Source organism: Pipra filicauda, unplaced genomic scaffold (genome assembly GCF_003945595.2).
Source record: "Pipra filicauda isolate LSUMZ 115617 unplaced genomic scaffold, ASM394559v2 scaffold185_size1782982_pilon, whole genome shotgun sequence".
NCBI lineage: Eukaryota > Metazoa > Chordata > Aves > Passeriformes > Pipridae > Pipra > Pipra filicauda.
This window is the reverse complement of record NW_024104293.1, coordinates 1,671,426-1,681,526: the sequence shown is the minus strand read 5'-3', so window position 1 is coordinate 1,681,526 and position 10,101 is coordinate 1,671,426. Positions and strand designations below refer to the sequence as shown.

Below are 10,101 nucleotides of genomic sequence, written 5' to 3'. Positions count from 1 at the left end.
CACAGGATCACACGCAGGTCCGTGATGGGGGTGGAAAAGGGGGGTCCCCGGGGGTGACCTGCAGCCCCTGCCCGTGCACGGCCTCGCCCTGACACACGTGAGCACCCCTCGAACACGCCCGAACACGCCTGAACACGCGTGTGCGGCCCCAGCCGAGCTTTGACCCCCGCGGGCGGTGCCCGGCGGGACCGGGACCCGCCCAACCCCCGGGGGCACCGGAGGGAGCAGGGAACGGACCCCGGCCCGGCCCGGGCGTCTCCCGGGGACAGGAGGTCCCCGGTACCGCCCAGTATGGCCTCGGCACCGCCCGGAACGGCCCCAGTACAGACCGGGACGGCCCGGGACTCCCCCGGTACCACCCGGTAGAACGCGGTACTGCCCCGTTAGCGCCCGGGACGGCCCCGGTGCATCCCGGTAGTGGCCGGTACCACGCGGGTATCGCCCGGTAGAGCCCCGGTAGTGCCTGGAACAGCCCCAGGACGGCGCGTTTCGGCCCGGTACCGCCCCAGTACCGCCCGGTGGAGCCCGGCAGTGCCCCGTCTGTGTCCGGTCCGGCGGTAACGCGCCGGTTCCGCCCGGTACCGCCCCGGTCCATCCCGGTGGTGCCCGAAACAGCCCGGTACAGACCAGCACGGCCCCGCCCCGCCCCGGCTCAGCCCGGGAACGCCCCGGGACCCCCGGTCCGACCCCCCGGGGCTCCCCGCTCGGTCCGTACCTGGTCCGGGCTCTCCCGGTCCGGCCCCGCCCGTGACGTCACGGACCGTTGGGGGGGTGAGGGGGGGACACCGAGCACGTGCCGCCGGGGCGGGGCCGTCCCGGGGACCCCCAAAAGAGGGGCCGGGGGTCCCAAGCCGGGGGAGGCCGTGGGGGGGACCCCACGCCGGGAATGCCCATCCGGGGGGATGCCCGAGGGGGGGGGGGAGGGGTCTCATCCCGGGGGTCCCAATCCTGGGCGTTCCGGGGGGGTGGCACATCTTCATCCCGCGGCTGTCGGGGGGGGGGGGCTCGGTGCTGGGGGTCTCCATCCCAGGAATTCCCGGGGGGAAGAGGCTCCATCCCGGGGTCCCTGGGGTGACGGGTAGGGGGATGTTCCCCATCCCGGGGGTCCCAATCCTGGGAATTCTCATGTGAGTGCGTGTCTCCATCCCGGGGGGGGGCCGGTGATGGGGGGGGTCTATCCCGGGGGTCTCCATCCCGGGAATTCCCGGCTGTGGAGGGAAGGGAGGTGTCTCTCCACCCCAGTGGTGTCCGGGGTGTTCCCCAACTCGGGGGTCCCCATAGAGGGGGGGGGGGGGGTCTCTCATATCCTGGGGGGGGGGGCTCCACTCCCAGAGTGGGGGGGGAAGTGGGGCACCAGGAGGGGCGCGGCCCCTTTAAAAGCAACATGGCGTCTCTGAGGCCACGCCCTCTTTTAACCACGCCCCGTCTCCCAAACGCCACGCCCCCTCATTGAACGCCACGGGAGCCGCGCCCCTTAAAGTGACCACGCCCCGCGACCGACAGACCGCGCCCCTTCACGGACCACGCCCCCTATATTTCCAGGCTCGCGGTGGCCACGCCCCCTGTGTGACCACGCCCAATGACGTCCATGTATGGTCATTGAACACGCCCCCTTCCCCATGACCACGCCCCCTTAGCTGCCGCTGTCTCGCCCGTGGCGTCACTTCCGGGGCGGGGCCGAGACGCGCGCGCAAAGATGGCGACGCCCTATGTGACGGACGAGACCGGTGAGCGCGGGGGGGCCGCGGGGGCGGGGGAGGCTCCGGGACCCCCCCGGAACCGCCCCGGGCACGGCCCCGCCCGGGACCCCCCCCGGCGCCGGGGCTGCGCCCGCCGCCGATCCCCGCGGGGGCCCCGGCGCCGGGGGAGGCCCGTGGGGGGCGCGGGGCCTGGGGGGGGTCCTGGGAACGCCGGGGGGGGTTCTGGGGACATGTGGGGGGGGCAGAGGGCTGCGGGACGCGGTTTTGGGGATCTTGTGGGGTCCGTGGGGGGGTCCCAGAGCCACTTTGGGGATTTCCCGGGACATGTGGGGGGGGGAGTCCTGGAGCCCATTGCGGGGGGGCTGGGGGTCTCTGGGGTCCCCTTGGGGTCCCGGGGGTGTCCCGGGAGCTAGGGGGGGTCTTGAGCTCTCTGGAGGGGGTGTCCTGGGCCTCCCCTGCGTTCAGTGGGGTGTCCCAGACCCCCTTAGGGGTGGCCCAGCCTCCTTTGGGGTCTGTGCGGGGGTGTCCCAAAGCCTCTGTGGGGTCTCCTGGGACTGCCATGGGGTCTGTGGAGGGTCGCAGGACCTCCCTGGAGGTGTCCTGGGGTCCCCGTGGGGGTGTCCTGAGGCTACTGTGGGTGTTCCTGGATGCCCCTGGGATCCGAGGTGCCCCCATGCCCCCCTGTGCCCCCCAGGGAGGTACATCCCCTCCACGCAGCGGCCGGATGGGACGTGGCGGAAGCAGCGGCGGGTGAAGGAGGGATACGTCCCCCAGGAGGAGGTGCCCGTGTGAGTGGGAGGGTCCCCGGGCTGGGGGGAGATCTTGGGGCCGTGTGCCCCCTCCCAGGGCTGAGTTTGTGCCCCGCTGGGTCCCACCCAGGGCTTCACATGTGGGTGAGTCCCACCCCAGGGGCTGCATATGCCCTCCCAGATCCTCATGGACCCCCCCCCAGATCCTCATGGACCTCCCCCAGATCCTCATGGACCCCTCCTGGATCCCCCATCCCCTCACAGACCCTCCTGGAGCCCCACGGCCCCTCACAGATCCCTCATTGATCCCTTATGGACCCTCACAGGTCTCTCAGGAATCCCCCACAGCTCCTCCTGGACCCCCAGGAATCTCTCCCAGATCCCTCCTGGGCCCCTCCCGGATTCCCCACAGCCCCTTGTGTCCCCCCACAGCCCCTCATGGACCCTCACAGACCCTCATAATCCCCCCGGGATCCCCCCCAGACCCCTCCTGGGCCACTCACAGAACGTTCCCCCAGGGGTCCCTCCCGGATCCCTCCTGGCCCCCCCCACGCCCCCCACCCCCCCTCACCCCGTCCCTCTGCCCGCAGGTACGAGAACAAGTACGTGAAGTTTTTCCGGAGCAAACCGGAGCTGCCGCCGGGGCTGAGCCCGGACACGGCCCCGGCGCGGCCCCCGGGGCCCCCCCAGGGCCCCCCCCCCGAGCAGGGGCTGTCCAAGGCCGCCCGCAGGAACCTCAAGCGCAAGGAGAAGCGGCGGCAGCAGCAGGAAAAGGCCCCGGAGCGGCCGCAGGACACGGACGGACTGAGCCCGGCGCTGGAAAAGCTGTCGCTGGCGGGGCCCGGCGGGACAGGAGGGGCCCCCCCGGCCCAGGGGGGCGACGGCGCCGGGAATTCCGAGCGCAGCCGCCGCATCAAGAGCCTGCGGAAGAAGCTGCGGCAGGTGGAGGAGCTGCAGCGGCGCCTCGAGGCCGGGGGGCTCCCCCAGCCCACCCAGGAGCAGCTGGAGAAGCTGGGCCGGAGGAAAGCGCTGGAGGACGAACTCAGGGGGCTCGAGTCGGACTCGTAGGGGGGGTTGGGGGGTCTCTGGGGGGGTTGGGGAGGGGGGAGGGCAGGGCAGGACAGGACGGTTGTTCCCGGCGAGGACCCGGCGGCTCCTGGTTTTTAATTGGATCGATGTGGGTTTATGTGGGAGGGGGCCGTGCCCCCCCCCGCGCCCCCCCCGCTCTTCCCACCCCCCCATTCTGTGTCACGGCCCCTCCCCCCCCGTTTATTTCTCTTTTTCTCTCTTTTTTCCCTTTATTTTTAAAAATTGTGGAAGAATAAAAACTGCAGCACTGACCCGGCGTGGGGGGGTCGGGCCTGTCCGGGGGGATGAGACCCGGCCCTGGGCCCCCCGGGAGGGGATGGGGGGGCTCGGGGGGCGGCTGGACCCTCCCCAGGGTGGGGGCTGTGTGGTCCTTTGGGGGTCAGGCAGGGCTGGGGGGTCTGGGGGGCCCCAGGGCTGGGTGAGGCCCCCACCCAAGGTGGAGGTTAAGGCTTTTAGGACCCCCTTCTCCCCTCCAATGGAAGGAGAGGGGGCTGAGACCACGGTGGGTTCACAGTATTTGGGTAGGTCCTACAAAAATAAATGTGGGGCTTTGTTTTCAAGGGGGTCCCCGGGGGCTGGAGGGGTGGGGTGGGTGCACAGGGCTCTCCCCCCCCAACCAGGGACATCCCCCCCCAGCCCTCGGGGGTCCCACCCACCCCTGTGCCCTGAAGCCCCGTCCCCGCAGGCCACGCCCTCCGGTGGGCGAGGCACGAGGAACCTCATTTGTTTATTTAAAGGCGCAGGCACCGCTGCTGGGGGGGTCCCCAAGGCACGTCGGAGGGGCTCGGTGTCGGGGCGGGGTGGCGATGTCGGGGGGTCCCGGCGGGGTCCCGCTGTCCGGCTGCCGGTCCCGCAGGCTCCAGGTGCTGCTCGGGGGGTCTCGGGGGTCCCCGGGGCTCGGGGGGTCCGTGCAGCGCTGGGCTGGGGGGGGCTGGCGGCCAGGGGGACCCCCGGGGGGGGCTTTGGGCTCCTTGTGCCGGAGGCGCTTCTGCCGCCGGCTGAGGACTGTGGGGAGGGGGCGAGTCCTGAGCCCTGTGCCCCCGACCCCGGGACACCCCCTGACCCTGACCCGGGGACACCCCCGACCCGGGGACACCCCCCCATTTACCACCCCCTCCCACCCTCCTCACCCTCACCTTCATCCTTCCCACCGCCACCAGCATCCGGAGCCTCATCCCAATCCTTTCCCAGTCCCACCCTTTCCCTCCTCCCTGTCCCCATCGCCACCCCGCCCTTATCCTCACCTTCATCCCCACCAGCACCCACAGCCCCGTCCCTTTCCCATCCCGCCCTTTCCCCGTCCCCTCCCTCGCCCCGGGGGTCCCTCACCGTGTCCCCTCGGTGCCCCTCGGGCCGTCACCTTCCACTGCAGCAGCACGGCGGTGACACTGAGCGCGGGCCACGCTCCGAGCAGCGCCCACCCGGGCCAGCAGAGCGGCCCCCCCGGCGCCCCCCGCAGCCGGGCCAGCGCGAACCCCACCAGCGCCGCCCCCTCGGCGAAATAATCCGCGCAGACCACCAGGGCGGCCGCGCCCCCCACGCCCGTGCCCAGCACGGTGAGGGCGCGGGGCCAGCGCAGCGCGGAGAGAGCCCCGAGCAGCGCCAGCCCCAGCGCCACCCCCGCGCCCACCCAGGGGCTGCCCGGGGGCTCCGCCGGGGCCAGCGCGGCCAGCGCGGCCGCGGCCACGAGCAGCCCCAGCAGCAGCCCCGTGGTGAAGAGCCCCACGCTGCGCAGCAGCGCCGTGAGGAGCCCGCAGAGCAGCCCGATGCCCAGCGCGATGCCCGCGCTCGCCTCCAGGCTCAGGGGGGACCCCAGGACGCGCTCCCGGTGGCACAGGAGGAAGATGACGGCGGAGCCGAAGAACAGCCCCGAGAGGAACATGACGGCCCTGAAGCAGCGGTAGCCTTGGGGGGCGCGGGGGGGTCAGTGGGGGCGGTGCTGGTGGGCACTGGGCAGTCCCTGGGGGTCCCCGGTGCCCCACAGAAACCTTGTGCCCCCCGGTGTCCCCTGTGCCACCCCCTCTGCCCAGGACCGCCAGTTGTCCCCCAGTGGTCCCTGTGCCATCTCTTCTGCCCCCCAGATGTGCCCCCTGCCTCCCCAAGGCCCCCCCCCAACCCCCTCAGCCATGCCCTCAGGGTGCCTGGGGCCCCTCTCGGGGGTCCGCCCGTGCTCCCCAGCCCCCCCACCATGCCCCCAGCCCTGCCCCCCTCGGGGTCCCCCGCGGTGTGCCCTCAGGACCCCCCAGCCCCCTGACAGTGTCCCGGGGTCCCCCCAGCCCCCCAGCCGTGCCCCCCTCGGGGTTCCCTCAGTCCCCGCCCCAAGAGACCCTCAGCCCCCCAGCCGTGCCCCCGGGGGTCCCCCCGTGCCCCCCTCACCGAAGCAGCCGCAGCCGAGGCCCAGGAGCGCCCCGAGGGCGCAGAGCGCGGCCGGGACGGGCTCGAGGGGTCCCCGGGGCCCGAGGGCACAGCGGGGCTCCGCGGGGGGGGCGCCGGGATCCATCGCCCCCCGGGCTCTGCGGGGGCGGGGGGGTGAGCGACCCCTCCCCGCGACCCCCTCCTCCCCCCCGCTTCGTGTCCCCCTCCCCGCACCCACATCTGGCAGCGGCGCCGCGGGGGGGGCGGCACATCTGGAAGGGACTGGGCTGGGGGCGTTGGGAGGGGGAACTGGGGGCGATGGGGGCACTGGGAGTGGGTGTTGGAGAATGGCAAACTGGGGGAACTGGGAGCGACGGGAGGGGTCCGTGGGAGTACCGGGAGTGCTGGGAGGGGGCACTGGGAGCGGTGGGAGCGCTGGGGCACTGGGAGGGGGCACTGGGAGCGCTGTGGGACGGGGCTGGAGGGGCGGGGGGTACCCAGGGAAGTCCCCGGCCGGGTTCCCATCCCCACTCGCTCCCCCCGCCCCTCCAGCCCCATCCGAGAGCTCTCCCAGCGCTCCCAGTGGTTCCACCGACTCCCGGGAGGGGGTCCCCACTCGGGGGTCCCATCTCCGCTCGGTCCCCCCGCCCGGGACTCACCGTCGCTGCCGTCGCGGGGGTCGCGGCGGGGCCGAGATGAGGCAGGGGCGGGACCGGGGGCGGTGAGGGACCGTCGCGGGGTCCCGCGCGGGGTCTGGCGGGGGCGGGGGCGGCAGTCGGGGGGTGAGCGTAGGGAAAGGACCCGATCCCGCGTGGGGTCAATCCCGGGGAAGACAAGGGGAGGGGGTCGCACGGGGGGGCCCCGCGGGGGCGGCGGTGCGGGAGGCGCGCAGCCCCCCGCGGATACCGGGTAGCATTGCCCTTTTAAGATCGAAGATGCCCCTTTAAGGGGCGGGGCCATAGGTACGGGGCGTGGAGATGTCCGTTTAAGGGGTGCGACCACACCCAACTAAGGGGCGCGTCTATACCCGCCGAAGGGGCGTGGTCACCCTGTTAATGGTTGGCCGCACCTCTTTGGGGGCGTGGCCATCGCCATTTGAGGGGTAGGCGGGACGAAGCTCTCACGTGAGGCCCCTCCCCCGGAAGTGGGCGTGGCCGGCGCGGCGGCGGGCGGAAAGCGGAAGTGCGGCCGTGAGGGGACCCGGGGGGGGGCGGCGGCGGCGACCCCCCCCCACCGCCGGTACCGGCGCGGTGAGCCCAAAATCCCCCAAATACAGCCCTAAACCTTCCCCCCACCGCCGGTACCGGCGCGGTGAGTCCGGGACCCCCCAAACTCCCCCCCCGGTCCGTTTGCGGGTTCCTTACAGGCCCAACTGGGAGTCCCAGGGCCGTTCGGGGGGTTCCTCGGAGCCCTTTCCGGAGCTTCTCGGGGCCCATCCGAGGGATCCTGGGATGGGTCGGGGTCTCTGGGGTCCTGCGGGGGGTCCCCGGGGGCTATTCGGGGGGTCCCGGGCCCATTTCGGGGGTCTCTGCCCCTCGCTGACCCCTCTCTCTCCCCCCAGCCCCGGCAGGACCGGGATGGCCGTGACTTAACCCCGGGATGGAGCAGCCCCGGCCCCAGGACGCGGCCGAAGGAGGCTCCGGCCCCCCCAGCGCCGCCTGGAACGGGACCTGCGGCCGCGCCGGGACCGCCCCCGGCCCGGGGGACGACGAGGAGGACGGAGGGGGCGGCGGCGACCCCGGGACCCGCTGCGGCTGCCGAGGACCCCCGGCCCCCGCCCCGACCCCCGCGGGGGAGCCCCGGGCCGGGGCCTGCGGGCTCGGCTGCCGCCACCGGGGACCCCCCGACGGCGACGGGAGGGCGCGGAGGGCCCGGAGGCGGCCGAGGCACCGCGGGGCCCTCCGGGAGAACGAGGAGGACGAAGAGGAGGAGGAGGGCGGGGGGCTGCGGGGCTGGGGCCGGGGGTCGCTGCGGGCGGCCCGGGCGGGGGCCGGGCTGTGCCTGAGGCTGCTCGGGGCGCTCCTGGCGCTGCTGCTCCTCCTCCTTCTCCTCCTCCTCGGGGGGCTCCGGCTCTGCTGGCGCGGCCTCGCCGCCGGAGCCCACCGGGCCCGGGAGCTCCTGGGGGACCCCCGGCAGTGGCTGCGGGGCCGGAGGAGCCCCCCGGGGGTCCCCGCGGCGGGGGAGGAGGAGCTGGGGCGGCTGCTGGCCCTGGCCGAGGTGCCCGAGGAGGAGCTGAACCCCTTCCAGGTGCTGGGGGTGGAGCCCTCGGCGGCCGACGCCGAGCTCAGAAAGGCCTATCGGCGCCTGGCCGTGCTGGTGGGTGTGAGCTGGGGGGGCCCGGGGACCCCCACCCCGGCAGGCCCCTGAGGGTCGTTCCCTGCCCAGGTGCACCCCGACAAGAGCCCCCACCCGCGGGCAGAGGAGGCCTTCAAGGTGCTGCGGGCGGGCTGGGACCGGGTGAGCAGCCCCGAGCGGCGCCGGGACTACGAGACGTGAGTCGGGGTCCCTGGGGGGGCTCTGGGACCCCCGCGGAGGGCTCTGACCCCCCGCGTTCCCCGCAGGAAGAGGCTGGCCCAGAGCGAGCTGGCCCGGTCGGTGGGAGCCTTCCTGAGCCGGCTGCAGGAGGACCTGAGGGAGGCCATGAACGCCATGGCCTGCAGCCGCTGCGGGGGCCGCCACAGGTGGGCCTTCAGGGGCCGGGGGGGCTCGGGGGCAGCACCGGGGGTGTTGTGTCCTGGGGGGCTCAGGGGGGTGGGGGAACAGGGCCAGCACCAGGTCTCAGGGTGCCGTGGTGCCCCGGGGGGCTCACGGTGCCATCCCCCCCCGCAGGCGGTTCGAGCTGGACAGGGACCCCCAGCGTGCCCGGTACTGCGCTGAGTGCGGGGGGCTGCACCCGGCCGAGGAGGGGGACCTGTGGGCAGAGTCCCACCTGCTGGGGCTCAGGATCACCTACATGGCCCGCATGGACGGCCGGGTCTACGACATCACCGGTGGGGACGGGCACCCCTGGGGGGACGGGCACCCCACACCCACGGGGGGACCCCACACCCACGGGGGGCTGCCCCTGGCCCCAGACTGGGGGCTGACAGAGCCCCCAGACTTGGAGGGTTCTGCAGCCCCCAGACCCAGCGGGTTTCCCAGCCCCAGGGGTCCCACCCTCCGTGGCCCCCCCAGGTGCCCCCTGACGGGTGGTCTCTGTCTCTGTCCCCCCAGAGTGGGCTGGGTGCCAGCGTGTGGGCATCTCCCCGGACACCCACCGTGTCCCCTACCACCTGTCCTTCGGCGCCAGGGCGGCCCCCCCACCCGGGAGGCAGCGGTCAGTGCTGGGGGGGCACCTGGGGGTGACACCGTGTCCCCGGGGGGCTTGGGGGGTGACACAATGCCCCGGGGGTCTCGTGGTGCCGTCACACCCTCTCTCTCAGGTGGTTTGACGTGCACAGGGATCCCCAGGCCCCCCCAACCCCCTCTGTTCCCCCTCCAGGACCACCCCCAAGGGCAGCCCCCCCACCCCCTCGGAGCTCCAGGATTTCCTCACCCGCATCTTTCAGGCCCCGGCGGCCCCTGGGGGGCCCTTCCCGCCGCCCCCCACCCCCCCAGGGGCCGCGGCCCCGCCCGGGGGTCCCCCCAGGCCAGAGGGGGTTGCCCCCAGGGGGGACACGAAGCACAAGAGGAGGAAGAAGGTGCGGCGGCCGCTCCCGCGCTGAGGGGCCCCAGGCCCCCCCAAAGGGCTTCTTTGAATAAAAAATCTATTTTTCTTTTTTTTTTTTTTTTAGAAAAGAAAGTGAGTGTTTTTTAACATGGGAGAATTGTTTTAAAAAGGGGGGGTGGGGTGGGGATGTGGCCAAAGGAGCTGCAGGTTGGGGGGGAAGCAAAGCAGAGTTGGGGGCTGTTTTGGGGGCTCAGTCAGCCCCCGGGAGCCGGGGCTGTTTTGGGGGCTCACACGACCCCGAATAACCCAGGGGCCAATTTAAGTGTCATTTTAGGTGCTGGACTGGCAGATACGGCGCCTGGGGGAAGGGAGGGAGTGTGAGGGCCTGGGATGTTGATGGCCAATGACCTCGCGGCCGGGGGGTTTAGTTAATAAATAAACTCAGAATTAGCAAATAAATTCATAACGAATAATTAATAATACCCAGCTCCTCGCACTGCCGCGCTCCCATTGGTCCGTCTCCACGTCACTCAACTCCGCCGACCAATACCACGAGGGC

At 72.7% G+C, this 10,101-nt stretch overlaps 3 protein-coding genes across 4 annotated transcripts; 2 read left to right on the top strand and 1 right to left on the bottom strand.

Annotated features, from left to right (window-relative positions):
• The first annotated feature begins 1,634 nt into the window (after positions 1–1,634).
• Positions 1,635–3,790, top strand: PYM1 (PYM homolog 1, exon junction complex associated factor). The gene is made up of 3 exons (XM_027715364.2): positions 1,635–1,727; positions 2,395–2,488; positions 3,040–3,790. Exons 1-3 carry the CDS (start codon positions 1,697–1,699, stop codon positions 3,515–3,517), a joined length of 603 nt encoding a protein of 200 aa, XP_027571165.1. The 5' UTR covers positions 1,635–1,696; the 3' UTR covers positions 3,518–3,790.
• Positions 3,734–6,798, bottom strand: LOC113984940 (transmembrane protein 198-like). The gene is made up of 4 exons (XM_027715365.2): positions 6,553–6,798; positions 5,915–6,051; positions 4,868–5,443; positions 3,734–4,543 (listed from the first exon to the last, which is right to left on the bottom strand). Exons 2-4 carry the CDS (start codon positions 6,036–6,038, stop codon positions 4,266–4,268), a joined length of 978 nt encoding a protein of 325 aa, XP_027571166.1. The 5' UTR covers positions 6,039–6,051; positions 6,553–6,798; the 3' UTR covers positions 3,734–4,265.
• A 106-nt stretch (positions 6,799–6,904) lies between these two features.
• On the top strand, positions 6,905–9,658 carry DNAJC14 (DnaJ heat shock protein family (Hsp40) member C14). 2 transcript variants are annotated; one of them, XM_027715367.2, is made up of 7 exons: positions 6,905–7,143; positions 7,455–8,209; positions 8,279–8,385; positions 8,455–8,574; positions 8,723–8,883; positions 9,107–9,209; positions 9,375–9,658. In XM_027715367.2, exons 2-7 carry the CDS (start codon positions 7,493–7,495, stop codon positions 9,595–9,597), a joined length of 1,431 nt encoding a protein of 476 aa, XP_027571168.2. In that variant the 5' UTR covers positions 6,905–7,143; positions 7,455–7,492; the 3' UTR covers positions 9,598–9,658. The 2 variants fall into 2 exon arrangements, with proteins under 2 accessions (XP_027571168.2, XP_039236057.1); XM_039380123.1 differs by having other exon boundaries at positions 7,126–7,204.
• The last annotated feature ends 443 nt before the right edge of the window (positions 9,659–10,101 follow it).